General features: G+C 37.6%; 1 protein-coding gene across 1 annotated transcript in view; it reads right to left on the reverse strand.

Annotated features, from left to right (window-relative positions):
- The window catches only part of LOC105449423, a 119811-nt gene that overhangs the window by 39862 nt on the left and 58725 nt on the right, over nt 1–21224 (reverse strand). The window contains exons 2-4 of the mRNA XM_011688647.1: nt 16895–16952; nt 4827–4929; nt 1850–1978 (exon numbers count right to left, since the gene is read on the reverse strand). Coding sequence (XP_011686949.1) covers nt 1850–1978; nt 4827–4929; nt 16895–16952 — 290 coding nt within the window. The remainder of the gene's footprint in view (nt 1–1849; nt 1979–4826; nt 4930–16894; nt 16953–21224) is intronic.

Consider the following 21224-nt stretch of genomic DNA (forward strand, 5'->3'; position numbering starts at 1 on the left):
GCAAATTGTCCTGAAGCAACAACGGTTCGATACAAAAATCGCTGTCAAAAAGTGTCAATTATTATAACTACATATACTTAACACGCATCAACACAATTAGCTTTGTATACAATACATATTATATAAGAGAATTGTCATAATTAGCAATTACTTAATTCCTTTGTGACAAGAGGGATGCTAATTCGACGGTGTATTTTCTTATACGCTTTAAAAGAGATTTGCGCTTGCAATTTCTGGACTTAAAGTAGTGAGTTAAGCGCGTTTTAATAACGGCTCTGAAAGCGTAAAGACACGCGTCTCTGAAAATGCGATGACGGCGACAGTGTTTTCAATTTCGCGCTCGAGTGACTTTATTCTCGGGGGAAAAGTGTTCGATCTCGCGCTCCTCTAAAGCGAGGACCAGCGAGGTCCATTTGACGCATCGTTTGACAAAGGGATAGGAAAGAGTTCTCCTCGCTTCTGCAGGAACGGCGACTATCCGTCGTAATTAATTATTTACTTGACTATTTGGACGCATCTATCACTAAATCTCCGAGGTCGATGAGCAGCTCTCTTTGATCGGACGAGATTAACGGCGCATTTCCATCGCGTGATTTTCGAGTCGATTGATCTCTCTGATCGGAGACGACGGAGATATAACGTTTTCTCGTAAAACTTTGCAAAATGAACTGTCGAAACGGAGGGGAAGTTACGTGTCTTTCGCCGTTTCTTCCGGTACACGTGGAATCCGCGCAAATCCAAATGGAAGATCGAATTTCGAGCGAGAATTGTTCGATACGATAATCCTACTCCCTCTATTACAATTCCATCGCGACGCACGCTTCGGAGGAAAAATTCTCTCCCGCCTCGCCGCTCTTATACACGATATATATCGACGCAAAAGGATTACATTGCAAAATGAAATTCTCAATTCCGCTCGGGGAATTTTCTTTTCACGGAGAAGCTGCGTTTAAAGTTCGTGGGGCTTGTGCACGAGCTGATAATGCCCGTTTGACGTGGCTTGCGAAATATAAACACGAGTTGCTGCGGCGCGCGTTTCCCGGGCGCGCAATGTTATCTCCGGAACTAATTTTTCCTGAAAACTTCGCCCGTCGTATTAAACAGAGGCGCGCGCGCAATGCGGCTTTTCCAAATGAAGTTTCGGAAACTATTCAAGAAACCCGTCTACAGTCCGCATAAGGATCACGTCTTATTCTTTACCGCTCGACTTTTCACGCTAATATTAATAATCTCGCGTCTACCCGGAATACCGTCCAGAAGAATGTTGTTAAAGTTTGGACCGTTCTTGGAGTGAAAGTTTAAAAATTGCTTACATTCAGCAGAAGTTTATATACATATATATATATATATATATTGTATATATTTTTATTTATTTACTTCAAGTTTCTTTTTTTTTTTGTCAATTCTTAAATGTACCTTAAAACCATTTTTAAATGTATATATAAATATACATATCTAAAACGGTAATATTACGAAACATATAAAAATATTTTAGATAAATAAATAAATAAAAAGAACAAAATAGCCAATAATTCGAGTAAATAAGGATGAAATAAATTCTTTAAAAATAAATTCTTTATTACAAGAGATTGATAGAGTACTCCGTCAATCTTACTTCTTGTAATACTTCGTCAATCTTATTTCTTCTAATAAAGAATTTATTTTATTTCATCCTTATTTGCTCGAATTATTGGCCGTGTCTATTTGTCCTCTTTGTTTAGATTTCGAGCGGAAATTTATTTAACTTACGTGCCCGCGTTTCAAGGAACACACTTTAATCGAGAGTTTAAAGCAACGAATCTGTGCAACGTGGATTAAACGGATAATGGAGTCTGTTGTCTGCACTTACTTTGACTCATCTTGATCGTCGTCATCGTCCTCGGAATCAAAGAAGGCGTCGTCGTCGTCGGAATCGACTGATGTTTCGGCTCTCATCCGTCGCTGTTGAACTGCACGAGACTTCGGGATCACTATATCTCTGAAAAGAGCAGTGCAATACAATTTATGAGCAATTTATTTAGCATTTAGTTTAACGTGAAAATTTGTTATTAGTTTCTGATAAAACTGATTAGTTTTAAATGAACAACTCTGTTTTGTTGCTTGACAAAAAACTCATTTATTTTGCAATATTTGACTATGCTATTCTCTATAAAAAATATAAGATGAATTTATTATGTATTTAAAATATATAAAAGAGTTAAAGTATGTGATCTAAATAAATAATGTAGCTTTTCAAGTTGCTGTTTACCCACTGGGAGAATATAATAAAATATCATCGGATATAAGACAAATGAAAAAATTCCCTTCGTAATTATATTGTGGATAATTAGTAATCCTAGTAATGCTTATTTCTCTAGTTCGATATGAAGTTTCACAATAGTTAATGGAACAATAAAACAAGTCTATTTTTTGCTAGAAGTCTTTTTTTTGTTAGAAGGAAAACACGAGCTCGCGCGCGATGGTCCAACTTCAAATTCTAATTGTCCTATTTCGGGCTTTGGAAACTTTTGCAAGAGCAATTCAGACGCGCGCGATTTGCATAGAACCTACTTTATTCGATGAATTAATGCTCGTTATGAAGTTTCGTGTCCTACAACCCTGCCGAGGCACTGGAGATACCACGCCCTAGGAATTACAGACGCGAAGCGTGAATTAGCTTTGCGCGGGACAAAAATTAAACGGCCATTATTCGAACTAAACTCTACCGAGCTAAACTCCCGTTATTTAAGCGGCGCGCCATTCGAAATCTCCGAGTTTCGCCGACGTTCAGTTGGGTTGACATAGCACCCAGTTTTAGCACAATCAAATGAAATACATCCGGGAATTTAGTGCTTTTCTCGATTCGTCGCTGAAGGGATTGCGTCAACTTGGTAGATACAGTTTCTTGTTTCATCGTCGTGTTATTACTTTATCTGCTCGCGGCTGCGAGACGATATAATTGCATTTACGACGGCGAGTCTGTTATCAAAAGCAACCCTTCGTGATTATTTAACGTGGCGGTCATTATAACTTTGCAAAAAGTCATGATGTTTTCGTAGGAAAAGAAAATTCAGTGATGTCGAATTTTGAAATTTCCGAGATCCGATAATGTTAACTGATTATACAATATTTTATATGTAAATCATTTTAGAGATATTCAAAGAATTGTTAATTTTAATGATCATCTGCAACATTCAGTATGATTTTTAAAAATACATTTTGTACAGACAAAATTAGAAAATTACAATATTAACATTCACATTCATGTACGACATCAACGTTCACTTTCCACGAAGCAAAACTAATTTATCTCAATTAAACTAACCAATACAATGTGCATAATTTGGAAATTCTTATAATTATTTCATTACATCATACCTTCTCCAATAATATCCAATATTATTCTTGTTGTCTATTATTAGTTATTATTAGGATATTAAAAAGACTGTTTAATTATTTAATTACAAGCTACAGAAATCGCAAGGCAAATCGTTCAAGTGCAAAATTTTCATAACACATCGAGAATTCGATCGAACGCGGAAGTAGGATCGATGCGTGAAAGTGAAACTCGCTCCCCGATCCACTAGCACGGAATTAATCCCGAACGGGGGCATCGATTTATCAAGGCGAACCCATCGGGCTGCTTAGCCGTTAATGACGCATTAAGGTCATTTAATGTCGTACGGGGTGCTTCAAGATGAATGCCGCCGATCGTGATATCCGTACGCGGGATATGTACGCGCGCATACATCGTCCATGGAAATGTCCAATTATAGTTAATTGGCAATAAGCACCGCACGGGGAATCAATGATCACCGGGACGGCCTCAGTCGATCGGTTTAATGCCGTTTCGCGGCGATACGATATCGTCGTTAATAACGGCGCTGCTTAATGCCAACGTCGGCGGCGTACAAACGCTGAGAATTTCAACTATTCGACCCTGCGAAAATTGACGCGCCACGAGATCGGCGATGAAACGTGGGGAAAGTGAGAGAGGGAAAATCTATTTATTTTGATAAATCACTTTTAGCCGCGAGTAAAATATCAAACGATGTTATCGTTGCTAACGATTAGTAAATTTGGTTCAGTGCACCGCTCAACCGGAGGATTGACTGTTGTTGATTGGCTGGTGTTAAGTTATAAAAGAATGAAGATTTAGATAAAGACTTAAATTTAGCGAATAGAAGATAAATGATGCGCTAATAAATTTAAGCTTAGAAACGTTGGCTAATATGCGAAATCGAATTAGCAGTACATTCGAATATATTGCATATTTAATTGTCATAGTAACGGATTGTTAAATTTATCTTTGTTAGATTGTATTGTATTACATTTTTTTACTGAGATCTGTTAGAATTATAGATGGTTAAAATAATTTTGGAAGTATAGAAATATCGATAGCTTTCTCTAGAATCTCTTTTAAATTCTATGAAATAATTTTCTACAGAATTTAAAAAAAATGCTCATTAGCATCAATATTACTTGTCAATTTAATTTGTGAGATTACATACTCCGAATTCAATTTAGAGCTGTATTTCAAGACCAACAAATATTCGGTAACCAGTTCTGCTTGAATTGGAAATTATAAGATTCATGTTAAAATATTATTAAGCCGCTTTATATATGACTTTTTCTCATCTTATATCAGTACTAATATTGCACCTTATTAAAGTTCTTATCATTAAAAATATATACATAATATTTAATTTTTTCGTGCAAAAATGTTAGATTCAAACGTTCCCAGTAAAGAATATTCAACAACATTAATTCTGACTATAAAGATATTTTATTTTAAAATATCAATCCATTAAGGACTATCCCAGAATGAGATCGAATTCAATATTTACCCTGATTTGTGAAGCTCTTTCTTCGAGACGCAGACGGCCGTGAACGTGTCCTCCAAAAGGCAAAGTTCCTTCTTCTTGCAGTTGAGTGGACGACAAAGTTCGCCTGAAAAAAAAAATCAAAAAAATTTTATATTCTGACATTGTGAACGAAGGTACATTTTATCTTCTATCATTGATTGTTTTACAAAAAATAGGATCAGATTTACATACTAGAGATTTATATACGAGAAATAAATTATAACTACAATAAATATCTTCTATGCAGCAATTATTTGAAAATTTAGAGAGATTCTACAAATGTCTTTCATTTTCATTATTTTCCGTTGCGCCAATCTAATAAATTTTAATAAGTTATAAAATTAAAATTAAAACGCTAGCTAGTTATTGAGAAGTCAATCTAATTTAACGTGATATCAGAAGCAATCGCTTCGCGATAGACTCAATGTTTTATCTTGTCTTAATCTTATCGGACAATTCTTTCTTTTCAAAACATAGGATCCTTTCTGTCAATAATCGTTCTTTTTTCTTAGCGATATTATTCATTCTAATGAACACCCGAGAGAACCGATTACATGAACAATCCAAATGATTACGTGAGTTTAATACTTAGGATGTTCTCTTAAGATCTTGCACTGTTTATTTTTTATAATACTAGCACTATAAACGCGCGCTTCGCGCGCACTATTTAAATTTTTCGAAAATTTTTTTGAACCAAAAATCGAAAAATCTGAAAAGTTGGTACGACTGATTTGACCTCGGACAATTTTTTATATTTTTCGATTTCTGCAATAAAAATTTTAGGAAAATTTTTTTGAACCAAAAATCGAAAAATCTGAAAAGTTGGTATGACTGATTTGACCTCGGACAATTTTTTATATTTTTCGATTTCTGCAATAAAAATTTTTCCGAGAAATTTCTTGGGTCAAAATCGAAGAAGGACCATGTAGGAGTTGACCTAGGTCGATTTTTTTATATTTTTTTAAATAAAATCACGATTTTTTAAAAATAGCCACATAATTCATCTTTAAGATGAGCCTAGAAAGAAGTGTATATCTTTATTTTTCTGGAAGATATGAATTTTTAAACATTGGGGAAAAGAGGCTTCAACGCAGGTAACACGGTAATTTTAAGATAGGATTCTTTCCTATCTTCAATCAAATATCTTCTTATCAATTTCTAGATAATTTTTGAAGAAACTTAGGACTATCTTTTGATAATATTCAATTTAAAATAATCAAAATTGTCATTCTTTTATTCGAGTTTTTGCAAAAAACACGATTATCTATTTAAGAGTTACATCAATGACCTTCTGATCTTTTTGCAGTTACAAACTAAAAGAGTGTTTTAATTTCGGAGGAAAAAGGGCAAATAAAAATCGTCACGTTTTACTATTCTTTGTCTGAGCCAAACGAGCGCGATGGCAATTTCGTCGTTGCAGTTAAGCAAGCAATAAAGGAAAGTCGTGATAATAATGACGAAACCGATCGATATCGCTGTGTTAACCGGAGGGATTTTCTATCCGCGAACCGAGATGCGTGGATCCGCCGCGCGCGCGCCGTGGACGTACGTCGGACATCCGCCGCTCTGAGCATTTTCATTCGTCTGGAAATCGTCGGCAGGCGATATTGGTCGTTTGAGCGAGCATATCTTCTATATCTACTGTGCCCAACCGCCGAATCGGATTTCTCTCTTCTCCATTAACCGGCCCGGAACCGAGCACATCGTCGATGTCTTCTCCCGCTGTCCTCGCAATCAATAAAACGGTACCCCACTTCAACCTATACGGCCCTTTAATGTATGGCAACCGAAAAACGAGTACGCTAACGTAGAGCCGCAACGCTTGCGGGACCGTGTGTACTACACCTGATAACGTATTTCCTACCTCGAGGAGATTTAACGCTCTTTTAAAAAAGTGTTACATGCCCTAATCGTCTTATTCGCAAATAAACTTTCTATCGCATACGTATATCCTTTAAATATATTTAAGTAACCATAAAATGAAACATATTATTTTAAACGCTTTATATTTTTAAAATTTTATTTGCTTTAAATTGCTCAAACTGACTAGGTACGTGTTACTATGCATTGTAACAGGCTTACGATATTGTATGTATTATAGATTATATAATTCTTTCCTGATTCTGAACTATTTTATTTATTTGTCTTTTTCTCAAGCTTGGCAGAAAAAGGTCAACATTTAAAGTATAAGGAATTGTTTAAAATAAAAACTAAGAAATGTATTGTACTTACGCAATTACGTAATTATTTCTTACTTATAGATAACATTTTCATACGCATGGTTACTTGCTTTCATTTGCAAATGCAAGAAAGTCATTGCAATTTGGAAAATGAGCGACAATGGAAATAAGAAATAAATGAGTATTTGACGACAAGAGGGAGTTTTCGCATTCATCGTGAAACTGGCTAATGTCCAGGTAAAGTTGCCAACTTTTTGTATTGCACTATAATATAATATTGTAAAGAATTGTAGAGAGAGAATTTCATTAAAAAGAGTTACACTGCAATAAGTTTGTGAAAATCAGGTATGTAACATACATTATACTGCAAATTCTGACATTTAAATTAACTATTTTAAAAAGCAATTTTGTTTGTTTCTAGAAAATAAAAGATAACAAACGCTACATATGCGTGATACAATATTATCTTTTGCCTAAATAATAAGTAATTCATCTAAAAAAGTAACCTTAATAAAAATATACATAAAAAAAATTAATCTTATTCAAAATAAATTAGTATATCAAATATATGATAATAATTAATTAAATAATGTATGATATGTCACATTGAAATTTCGCTAGAAATATGATAATTACAATTCAAATGCAGCCCTAGACAGAATAGTTACATTATCATTATTATTGCTGAAATAATCGGGCGATTCAAACCATAACCACCATGCGCGTGTGCATGGTTACCAAATGGAAATAACCCTTTGGTGCAATCAATTTAGTCACTTTGCTTTTATGTAATTAGTTATAAGTTCATTTTCGTGAGCTTATTATTATATTACTTATATTATTATACCGTTATGACACAAACAACATTAATCAATACTGTTACAAACTCATGAAAGTTTGTTGGTAATATAGACTTCCGTGCACAGTTATGAACATCTATGAAGATCTTCACGCTTATGATTAGATCCTCAACAAAAGCAAATTTAAAAATGTATTGTTATATCTCCAAACAATGTAAAATACTATATTATAAATATTTTATATTATAGGTATGTGTAAAAATTTGTTTTCACTACTTATGTATCTTTTATATTAAGAAGACGTCACATAGTACTCCAAATTATATTTTTAAAAATTATATATATTAAATATATATAATTTTAATAAAATTTAATATTTATACTGTATATAATATTAATATATAAAAATATAATTTAAAGTGCTATGTGATGTCTTCTTAATATAAAAGATATATAAATATTAAAAACAAATTATATGTATATATACATAATTTATACAAAGATTAGGAAGAATAAACCGTATTGTGGATATATAGCTATAAAAATTCAAGTTTATTTTATATGATACATAAGCATCTAGGAGTACTTTATAGCGTGCCAATGTCGCGTAAAATCGCTCACTCTTTCTTCTCACCGAGCCAACATGCGGCACCTCTAGTGTAAAACAACCAGCGTGCCGAGAGAGAGAAGACTAAGACTGTCTTCCCTCTGGAGTGAGTAGATAAAAGAGGAGCTCCATAATATCCCATTCCGCATGTTAAAGATTTCAAAATATCCAATTAAAAGTTTCTCCTATGACGCGAAGCTTGTCTCCCGGCATGGTGGAAGTAATATCGCACAAACGGGAGATTCCGTCGGGTCGAAATTAAAGTCGACCCGTACATGAATTAAGAGGACTTGGACTCTCTCCTGACGGCTCAATTTCGTGGGATTACACGAGAAGGGAGAAGGTTGCTGTGCATGTATAAGTGTATGTACATATTTTATATATTATATATATATATATATATATATATATATATATATATATAACTAACTCGTCATGTTTCCGCTCGTCGCATATAACTGAAAACTTTCTCGCAGGCCGAGGAAGACACCACGTCCCTCGCAGCCACGTTCCTCGCGCAATGTTTGGAACGAGCGATAAGATCCAACATGCTACGAAAATGCATTCAAAACAAGTTAACAAGGAAAGAATCACGAACGACCGAATGCAGCGTAATAGGCGAGGAGTCAACCACTACTAAAAAAATGTACAGTGATTGCTAATTATGACAATACAACACATTTTATTGCTAGCGTTGCTCTTGTATTGCTTTCGTATTGTCAGTAATTCAGCAGTAACATTGCCATCTATTATCTCATGTATTGCCATCTGTTGCGCACAATATTGCCAAATATTACTAATGTATTGCTATATGTATTGCTATAGGTATACCTATGTATTGATAGCGTATTGCTAGTATTGTACTGCCGCAATACTAGCAATATATTTCTAAAGAAATATACATTGACTGCCATAGTGGTTGACTTCCCGGCAACAAGGTACGTTTTCTCCGATGCACTGGTGAGAAACCGAACGGACGAAACGATTGATGCAAATTCGCGCTCGTTGAAACAAAATTCATTAAAGCAAACTGTTTATTCGGATTTGTTCGCGCTCGCTTGCTTGGACTGAATCCGGCTTGGGATCGTCGCGATCCCGTCTAATAGATTGAACGTTACGCACCGCGGTTCTCTCGCGTGAAAGACGCTGTCGAGAAACGCGACTCGGCAGCGTCTTCACGCGAGGCTCCGAGCCGCGCGGCGAGAAGCGGATACACGTCACGGCGGAGGAGGCATTCGGTCTTCGGCAAGAAAAGCAGACGTAGAAAAGTGTTCAGTGTGTAAGCGTTCGTCGGCCGGTATTCGAGCGGTTCCTCTCTGAGCCGGATCGAACCAATCCGCCGAGCGTAACTCCGGATTTCGCGGCAGTAAAGTCGAGGAGTTTCGTAGCGGGCGGCTTTCTAGCCGGCTGAGAAAAATATTTAAGGTACTTTCGGAGGTGGAGCAATGGAGCTGCATCTCCCGTTAAAAGATTGCGCGGTTACGAAGGTCTCTTGAATTCGCGCAAGCGTAAATTTCGACGTTTACCATAAATCTTTACGTTACGCTACTAAAAATTGGGCATTATTGCAAAGGAGAATATAATCGTAAGTCCTGGGAAAAAAACCATTAAAAAGCGCAGTCGCTGCGATTGCATAAAATTTGAAGAATATGGACATTCATATTTAAAAAGCAAATACATTTCGTGTACTATGTAAAGCGAAATTTTAGCGAAATCCGCGAAGCTACAATTTTGTTGAAATGTAAATCTTTTCAATTATATGTAATATGCATACGTAAAAAAAGCAAGGAAGATCGCTGCATTCGTTTAACGATCTTTTATTAGATTATGAGACATTTTGCAAGTGCACGTTTCCGGCAACATGGTTGATTATATATGCGCCGTTGTATAATTACGTCATTTCAAAAAAGTGCTCGCGAAAATATTTAAAAAATTATTCAGGACTCGTTAAATACGATAATCCAACATCACTAATTATTTTATTAACGCAAGTTAACAGATGTTTTATTTAATTAAAAAAATACCTTTAAATCTTTAAAAGAAAATTGCAATCAAAAATTTCTTTTCTTTTTACAGCATATTTTCCGTACATGTCAAAAACATAATGAAACATAAGACCGAAAAAGTCATAAAAAGCGAAATTTTATATTAAAAGACAGAAACATCAGGAGATATTTCGGGAGGAAGGACTCGCGTGAATGAAAATAGTAAAGTTTAGCTGTATAAAGGCGTTAAGGAGAGGTAACGCGATCTCGTAACGTCGTCCTCTGTTTGTTATGCCCGGCAAAATGATAAAGTTTCTCGAATAGTTAGAAAAAGCTCTCTCGAAAAAGAAAGGACAGGACGACATAACCCGGGAATCGTCTCGAGTAACGGCACGACGGTTTCGCGCGTATAGCACAAGTTGCGTAGCCGGAGATGGTTCCTTGTTTCCCAGGCTGCAACGTTGATTACACGGTAAAGCGAGAAAGAGGCGTGGGCGGAGAAGAAAAAAAAGGACAAGATCTCCGCCGTGGCGGCAGTATGACGAACGTCAGGTGGCACGAGGACGGAATATATTATAATTGCAGAAAGGACCGGATCTCAAGACTTCTTGGCTCGCTCGACGGACGGCGCTAATTTATCCGGAGGCTATATATTCCCTCTCTGGTCGCCGTCGTCGCGGTGTGGCCATTTTTATTTCAAAAGTTCATAAAAGATGGGTGGGAAATCCACTTTGCCGCGACGGCCAGCATTGTCGCGTTAGCGGCTAACTTACGCCGTGTCGTAATCGCTGATACAGTTAATTCGACTAGGAGCAAAGGAGAAGCGCGCGAAGGAGCTTCTCCGCTCCTCCAGCTACCTCGTTCACCTTCTTCCCTCGTCCGAATAGCCCGAGTCTCCTAAATTACCTTGAGACCGCCGGCGGGGAGTTCTTTCTGTGCCTCGGAGCCACGATTTACGAGGGCGTTCGACGGTCGTCGTGGGAAAGAGGGAGACAGGAGGAGGAGAGAAAGAGAGAGACGGCCCGATCCTCTCACCATCCATTACCGGCACCGTCGCCGCGAGGGATCCGCGGATACCATAAATCGCGTATCTATCGTACGGTGCCGAGGGTCGGTGTCGAGGCGGCGCGCGCGACTCGGTGCGATATTACAACGTGAATTATACGGCGTACATTACAATACGATTGCGATTACGCGACACAATGCGCTCTCGGAACCGGCGGGACGGCGGCAGCGGCGGTGGCTCAAATCGGACGTCTCGGCGCGGGATCGATCGATCGATCGATCGAGCCCGCGTATTTCGGGAACGGAGTCGGGTAATGATCGGCCGACGCTAATAGTGGCCGGCGGGTCATGGCGTGCAGGAGAACAACGAAACGACCGTACGTACGATAACGACCGTACGACGCGATAACGCGGCGGGTCGCTCGTATTCGGTATACCGGGCGCGGCGGATGCAGTCGCGCGTGCGACGTCCTGAGACACATCGGGACCGACCACACCGCCGCTGGCCGCGGTGTCGCAGTACGTGCGAATGCATATTTGCATGCGCTCCGATGACTGTGTTTTGCGCGACAATGATACATGCGTATCATCGTACGGCGATTAAAGCGACGCGCGCGTGCCGCGTGGAAGGGGAAATTGATTCGTCGCGCGCTGATGTTGCAGCAACCCCCGGTTGGAATTTCGTAATAAGCGCGCGCCTCGTAAATCCCCCTCGGGCCTCCCCCGAAAGAAATGCCCGGAACGACGCGCGTTTTTTTTTTCTTGTAAATTTCCCCTTGACACCGCCGACGTTATTATGAATCGAGCCCTTTCTCGCGTGGGCACGCCTCTTCCAAACGAGCGAGCCTCCTTTGCGATCGTGACTACTCAACTCAGGCATCTCAACCCGTTGACATGTTTACCCGATATGTCACTACGATTCCTCCAGGGGAGAAATACCGGCTGCTTTTCGCATTAAAAAAAAAGTAGAGGATTGCTCGAGCAAAAACGGTCCGGATACACGACTGCAGTGGATTCGACAGTACACGGAGTTTGCGTTAAGATAAATTGATGCAGGCATTACCCGATAACTGACTATACCACACCTTCCTCCGCACTATGATACACATTATCAGATAATAATTAGGTGTTTGCAGCATACGCATTATCGTGTAAGATCGCGTTATTATTACAGTCAAGTCCAATTACATGCAATCGCATGTTGAAACATCAATTTGTGCGCCTGCCACCGGTTCGCGCGATCCTCGTGAACGGCCATTTCATCGAGCGCGCATTATAAATACCGCATAATTAAGACGTATAAATAACGCGTAATCACGTGTATCGCCGCTCGGCATAATTTATCGCAATTTGTACGCGGCAGAGTATGAGATATTGCCTTTTTTCCTCCCGTCGAATAATTTCCCTATCGTTCCGTAAAAACTTAAAATTATTTAAATCATTTCCATATTTTCCATAGCTAATACTTGACATAAAATACTAAAGAAATAGAATGCAATGTCTTGTTAAAGTTTTCTTAACAAGAACTCTATTCTAAGTTTATTAACAAATCTGTTATTTGAAATTCAAACATTCCACGATGTTTTATATGTTTGCAATCTTTTCATTTTCATTTTTATTTAATCATTAAAATTTCAATAAGATTCACAGGGAACTTCAAGTTATTCATAGATGAAATTATTCTTTTATACGAACAGCTAAGCCAATATAAATTTTTACTCACAGATAAAAAAATTTTATTAATTTGACATTTTTAAATATACGGTATATACTTGCGTTACACAGAGAGAACGATTTCTTTCGGTTTAATGAATTTTATTGTATTCAAACAAATTAGTTATTTGGAATCCAAACAAACCAATATTTGAATCAATAACGATTGTTTGAATTGGAAATAATGTATATCTTCGTCTTAAATAAATTGCATAGAACAACGTATATCAAATATTTTGCTATCTTCATATAAATAAATTATTTGTTTTAATGTTCGTATTTATTTTTTGAAATCAAATAATACATGATTTGGTTAAAAGATATTATTTCAAATAATAGTATTTCCATCAAGTAATAGAGGTATTTTGAACGAAATAACAAAATTGTTATTCAATCAAATAATGTTTCGTATAAAGTATATGTTGTTTCAATAAAACAAATATCGGTCAAATAAAGGAATACCAAATCAAAAGAAATCTTTTCCTCTGTGTATAATAGAAGTTAGTAAAGGAATTTTGAGTTATTATTACATTGGAATTTTTCCATCATTAAAGTTGCCATGAAAATTGATGACGAGTCATCAATGCACTGATACGATACGGAAATACCGCCAAATATGAAATTCCGGTGGCCGACAACTCAATAACAAGAGAAAATTGTGGTATTCTTAAAGAAAACGATCACGCGCAGCCGATGGAACATCGATCAACTCCTAAGAATTAAAGATGCAACGTGTACTACCTGCCTCGTCGCCCGAAGGAGAACCGGCGCGATCAACGCGGATAACATCGCAAAATCGAGCGTGGGAGAGGATTCCCGTGGAAAGGGGTATTAAATACGTGACCCGACTCGTTTTATCCTTTCCGTCGTTCAGCTTTCGCCGAACCTTAAACTATTTCGCGTTAAGAGGTGTGAAATGAAATCTATCGCGTCGTTACCACGACCATCATAGCGCGACTTCACTTGAGAATTTGCTGTAACGCACGCGCGCCGGTAGTTCGGAGAAAGAAAATTGGAAGGAATGGATCGAGGCGCACATCAATTTTAACGTATCCTCATCATCGCGCGGCTAAACGGCTGTAGCTGTTGAAAATTTTTCCACCCAATCACCAACGTTCAACGTAAAAAATTGTTAGAGAGCGACGGCTTTACTACTTCGAAGCGTTGACGGTGTGAATATCGTCATTTTCGTCGAAACTGTCTTATAATTGAGATTTGTTTTACACACTTTCTTCTTCCTACAAAGGATCTTCACGCGATAGTTTGGTAGTCTCTAATTATTTTTGATAAAATAACTCTGATCTATTTGTCGTCAAATAAATTTGAAATACATTTTTGAGAACAAAGCGTGCGTTTTTAACGTTAAATCTTCACGACTATAGAGTGCAATATAACATTCATGTTTTGGGCATTCATAGAATGTTCACTCATTATTAATTATGGTAAACGGAATTATTCACTTGATTATGACGAGCATTGGTGATTGTTTCAATAGTTTCACGTCATGTTGCGCACAGCGTGTACTTTATATGTATACTGTATAGTATAATGTATAATATCAATTATATAATTATGTACATATTAAATATGCATAATGCAGCATTTAGACGACCTCTAAACCAATTTTAAAACATAAAGGAACGTGCAAAATTAGTTTAAAACTTTTCTGGGAGCTCAACATACATGTCGCTTTATTAAACACTGAAAAATGAACTCCTTATTTTCAGAACTTAATAATAAGAGAATTCTAGCGACTTCTCAAAAAGTTTTAAAATTCTTGACAATTCTTGAGAAGAATTTTGATAAATGAGCGCTAATAAATAGAAATATAATTGATATGGAATATCTATTTCAAGTTTCCGTTAAATTAATGAGCAATTATATCAAAATGAGACGCTAACTTCACTGAGGTGCTTTAGGCAATTATAGTTAAATGTGCAAGTAGAGATATGTATAATTATCTGGTACAGATCGCAATACATGTACAAGTGAATTAAAAAGGGTAGCGTTTATATGAATTAAAAAGACTCATAAGCATCTGAGTGATACATGACGCGTCACAGCCGATTTAAAGAGAGTCGAGGGAAAAAGAAAAAAGAGAAGACAAAAGGAAAATGTAAAGCAACGTTGCAGCAAAAACGGGATAAACTGCATCCAACTGCGTGCATCCTCTATAAATTCATCCCCCATTTTTCTCAGCATATATCTGCATTACAATAGGAGATTTATTAATAAAAAATATAATGCTATATTTTTTATTAATAAGTCCATCCTGCTAACGGCGCGCCACATATAATGTCTTTTATATACAAATCTTCGGCGAAGTGAATCCAGCAATTTTTTAAACGACGGCGTTATTCAAATCGGAAACGTTTAAAAAGGCAACACGTTCTTTTTTACTGCGCTGGCATTAAATCCGTTCGACGTAATTCTTTTTCATTTAATCATCGATGTACGTATGGAAATTATTAATTTTATTCGCAACTTTGAATTCATAAACGTCATCTAACTTGATTACTTTTTAACGCAACTTTTTCTACGTACGATCTACGTAATTATTTTTTAAAGTTTAATTAAACATAAATCTAATAGGAAATAAAAAAACTCTTTAATTGTGGTTTTCCAACGCGGTTTCTAATAATTTCGTATGCGTTGTATATATTATTAATAACATTTGATGGCATATAAAACGAATAGCGAATATAAGCTTGAAACGTCAAACTCAAGAATTCTATCTCGAAATGCTATAGGCAAATATTTATAAAGAAAAAGGAATAAATACCATTTGTTCGGGCACATTATTCGCTGCGTGATATTCGTATGAAATGTTTTATGGAGATGTTCACGTTATTTTTACAACCCGTCTATCGTTCCAGGCTTTTACTTCAGATTTTCGGGATATATACAGCCGGGTGCGCGACGCGTTCGCGAAATATATATATATATATATATATATATATATATATATATAATATTTGAAATTTTCTAGAGAATTTGGCGGCAACGCTCGTGATAAATATCACATTTCGCCGAGCGAACCAGTCGACGGGCGGAGAGATTCCATTCGAATTCATACCGGTCGTACGTATATCCGGCTTTACGATCCTCCCGGTGCGAAAAGTTCGCGAGCGCGCGCGCACGCCAACTGGCAGGAGAACGGTGCGAAAAATCGCGAGGCATTCGAAAGGCGGCCGATGACATCGCGCCCGACGATTCGCGCTCGGGGGGATACACGCCGCCGTGAAATTCATTTGACGCGCCATAACGCAATTCGACCGGCGATCAAGCGACAATGCCAATTATCTGTGCGAACATCGCGCGATACGATAAATACAGGCCATTAAATGTTTCACTTAACCGTCATACATGATTGGACATAGACGAAACCAAATCTGATTTAGGTTTCGCGCAAAACCATCGTGTCGTTGCATGTACAAACATTCATTGAAAAGGATTACACTTGATCTCTAATTATTCATATTTGGATATTCTCAAGAAAGTCTTTTATATATTATTTTATATACCTAAAATTATATCACGTGGATGATTTAAAAACGTTTGCTCGTATTACTTTATATTATTTTTAAATAATATAAAAATAGGATAAAAGGATAGCTAATTTCTAGATATAAAGAAGATTTAATAATTAAAGATATCCATTAAGATTTAAAGGAACTTATATAAACTCTTTCAAGAATTAGAAATTGTGCATTCAAGATTCATAAATTCATGCAGATATTTTCAATAATATATCACTTACTATTCGGGTCGTGTATCCAACGTTTCTTGTCTCCAACTTTCATTATGCGGGGATCATCCTGAAAATAAGAAAGTTGACATGTTAGAAAAAGTCGATTTCATATCCATCTACACGCTAAAAACTTATTTTTGTATATATAACAGGACACACGCGAGCATATAGATTCGTTGAAGGCCGTTATTTTCGCATCGTCACGGAATCAAGGGTAAGTGGCGTTTTGCGCCAAAATGCAGTTCGATTGATGCAGTACGAAAGCTGCCGGTACTGATATGTACGTATGCACGTGAACGGGGAATATGACGAACGATCGCTCGTCACGTGCACGAAATTCAGGGTTGCTCCGGTAAAATAAGAACGCGTAATCTGTGCGCTCGAAGTTCAGGCCGAGGTCAGAGGTAAAAAGAGAATGGGGTTCGAAGAGGCATGACGGGACCAGAAGGGAACGAGCTTGCGGAGAGCTCGCGTGATAGTTCACGTGCCAGTTTGCAACACGTACACACACACAAAATTCACAGATAATATCTAAAATACCAATGGGGAAAATACATAAAATGTAGGTTACTGACCACGGTCTAAAGACCGACCTTACGTTACTAGATAAAATGACGCAGTCAAATCGAAGGAAGATACTTCGTATAGTTTAGATCTTATGACGTTATGAATATTCTGTGATCGATATCGATATTATAAGGTACCTTCAAATAGAAAAAAATCGAATTTAAACCTCGAAAATTGGATTCGAATCTTATTTCGTTCGGAATTGTACTATGTTCGAAGTTGTTTATCAATTGTTTACTCTACAGAATCGTTCCTGGCACGAAAATGTAGAGAAAGGTTCTCTTTATTCATGTATTAGCATAATTTATTCATAATAATTAGTTATTTAAAAAGCCGAATGCCGAAATTATATATACATGTATGAAATCTGTGCCAACATCATATTTTATAATAGATTCAGTTTGCAATTCTATTATTTGATGTAATATATTTTATTGAAATAAATTTTCTTTTTATCATTACTCATGATATTATTGAACATGCATTTTATAATTTTTTCTCATTTTTTTTTAATTTAGCGTCTATTTTCTTAAAACTGCGGTTTGCGCTGCAAAACCGTCGGGCGAAATATTGAAATACGTATAGTAACTTTATACCGTTGTTATTAAAGATATAAAGTATCATAAAAAAATTATAATATGCTGCATTCTCTCTCAAGAAATGCGCAAACACATTTCTCGCATATACTTTTCCGACGCGCGGAGAAAAGGCAAGACTATATACGAGAAATACAAAAGAATTCATACGCATTACGTAAACATCTATCATGTTTCCTCTGGTTTTTTTTAATCCTCTACAAGGCAGATTAATCTTTTTACAATACATGCAATACATGTGTATACGCGTGCAGTCGTGGAACTTGTACATTTTATATAATAAATGCAACACACATGTGTACGTGATTTTAAGAAACTGCTCCCTTTGAGAGGATCAAACTGATTGCGAGGGGTAATTTTCAAGATGAGTTTTCGATGAGAGCCAGCTTTTTTACAAGCGTAAAAGATAATTATAAAACGTCAATTCGAGCCGATGAGATCGAAGGAAAAATCGTAGAGACGCGAAATAAATCGGGGGAGAAGGAGGGGCAGGCGCGATCACAAGACATTGCTGCTTCCCCCTAATTGTACGGCGACGTCCATTCCGCAGGATTATCGTAGCGGAGCCGCGACAGGAAGTGCGGCAGGCTCCGCGTCGCGAAAATAAATGGCACGTATAACACGCGCCGAACGTTACCCCGAACAAATGGCCGCTGTAAACAGCTGTACGATTCGCGCGAGAAGGCGTCGGCGACGAAAAATGAAAACACACGCGCGTCGGCGACGCGTTATTCCGCAGCCAGCTAGCGCAAAAATAATCGTGCGAGAAATAGAGAGCTTTTCACGCTGGACAACGAGCGGGGGGTTAAGGGGAAGGATGAAGGGAAGAGGGTCCGAGCAAAAAAGTCCTGCGAAAATAAAAGCTGCGCTGTTATGAAATTACGAGCTCTATGAAAAATAGGATCATCGAGCATCGGATGGTGTTGTGTCGCGCGTTTTACGGGCGCAACGCGGGATACACGCGGCGAGAGAACGGGGATGACGTTCCGCGACAATTGAAAAATGAATAGAAACGATCCGGTCGTCACGGGTGACCGCGATGAATCGGGAAGAACGTTCGGGAAGAATTTTACGTTCGCTTTTGGGAAAAAGTCGATCGTCGGAGACCGACGTAATTTTTCCGAATTTTCAACGCGGCGGTCGACGAAAGCCGGAGCGACGAATCGCGATACGTTTCTCTCAGCCGGCGAACGTACGACCTAACGTCCTGCTTTATCCCTGCGGACCGCGTCTGACAAATAGTCCACTGCTTTACGAAGCTGTCGCCTGGTCCCTTCACCGCTGCGCCGTTTTATTGGCCCTCACGCGAAATGTTTAGCAGGGTGGAACGCGGTTAAAAATCGCGATTCAGCGCGATTCACATTCAGCGTAATTTCGTCAATCGCGCCTTCGTTTTGTTTAAACAAATCTTCAGCATTTCATTCATACTCACTTTTGATAATTAATTCCGCAAGATATAAAATATAATCTTTTTCTTACATTCTAATTCTAATAGTCATATAGTCAATTTATAATCACATCATCAAAAAATTTTTGTGTGCCTTGTCTAACTTATTTAAATTTTATCGTATAATATTTTCAACCTAAAGTAATATTACGTATAAATTTATTATTATATTGAATAAGAATATAATAAAATTCATCTAATTAAAAGTACATCTATCTAAGTAAAAGATGTAAAAAATATTTTGTTCGAATGTACTCTTTTTATAATTTTTTTGTTGAAAAAACTAAAAAAACTGTTACTAATTACTAATTAATCGATGTAATTTTAATGTCATATCTCAGTCTTATAAAAAATAACAAATTTATTTTACTCTAATTACGTAAATTAAGTTTTATTAACAGAATATCACATCATCTCACTTTATTGTCTAATTTTGGCTACGCTAAAAAAGTATTGTTAGAATTCACGTAGTAAATAAAACATACAGCAGCCCGGTCGCGCGGAGACCGGGCGAATTTGCCGACAAATAGGAAAACTGCGGCGAATTCCGGCTTTTACCGTTGTAAAATTTATCGAGTTGCCGGATAAAGCTGAAAAACGGGCGGAAAATACTGAAAAAAGAGAGCGGGTGCGAAGAGGTGCGACCCGAAAAGTCGCCTTACTCTCTGGTCGCGCGTATAGAAAATAGAACGCGTATACCCACCCACATTTGAGAGAGAATATCGTTGTCGTAAAGAGTTTTATAACGCGTCGTAAGTGTATTAACCGACCGCGACGTAGACATCTCAAAGGATGCCCGCCGTAAAACCGCGATCGTTTCTACAGACGAGACTCTAAGATTTATCCGCGCTTGGAGAAAATAAAGAATTTCGTTGCGCCTTGCGCGCCAGTCCCCGCCGTATACGCGCCGTACAATATTTATTGCAAATATTTATTTATTTATTCAGATGATACGCATGATTAATCGCGCCATTTACGAATTCGATATCGAGTTTATATATTTGTATCCACCGGGACACCGATATATACGCGGCCGGACAACACACGTCACCTTGTTCGTAATTTTCGCTATTTGTATATCTAATAAATTGCTGTAGTAAATACACCGTGGGATACAACCCACATATTTATTCTGAAAATGCGACGGGCTTTAACGAACTGTTTTTATACGGGTTTGCACCACGCGGAATGAGATAGAGATAAATACGCAATGTTACAACGAGCGAAGACCCAAGATTAATGCTGCAAAATAACAGGAAATACAAACTGTTATTTTTTTTTGCAATTATAAACGCAACGCACAAACATGAAATTCCTCTTAAGCTCCTTATGTATGAATATGTTATTAACGTCGAATCTCGTAGGCACATGAATGTTTAAAATTTTAAAGACAACAGTACACTTATACGTTCATTGAACACCATCAGATCTCTCTCTCTCTCTCTCTCTCTCTCTCTCTCTCTCTCTCTCTCTCTCTGTCTCTGCAGATGATATTACGCATTGCCTGCAATAAACGTTGTCGCGATGCGCGCAGATACGATACGCGAGAGAAATAAATGTCCGACTCTCGTAGCTAGTTGCAGCTTGCCGTGCAACAAGGCCGGCTTCCCGCGTTCATTAACAAAATGTAGGCGTCTACTGACATTCGAATCTCTCTCTCTCTCTCTCTCTCTTGCGCGCACGCGCGAACGGAAGCGGCAACCGCATGCATCTGCGCGAATGCATAACC

The sequence above is a fragment of the Wasmannia auropunctata genome, unplaced genomic scaffold (genome assembly GCF_000956235.1).
Source record: "Wasmannia auropunctata unplaced genomic scaffold, wasmannia.A_1.0 LD336076.1, whole genome shotgun sequence".
NCBI classification, from domain to species: domain Eukaryota; kingdom Metazoa; phylum Arthropoda; class Insecta; order Hymenoptera; family Formicidae; genus Wasmannia; species Wasmannia auropunctata.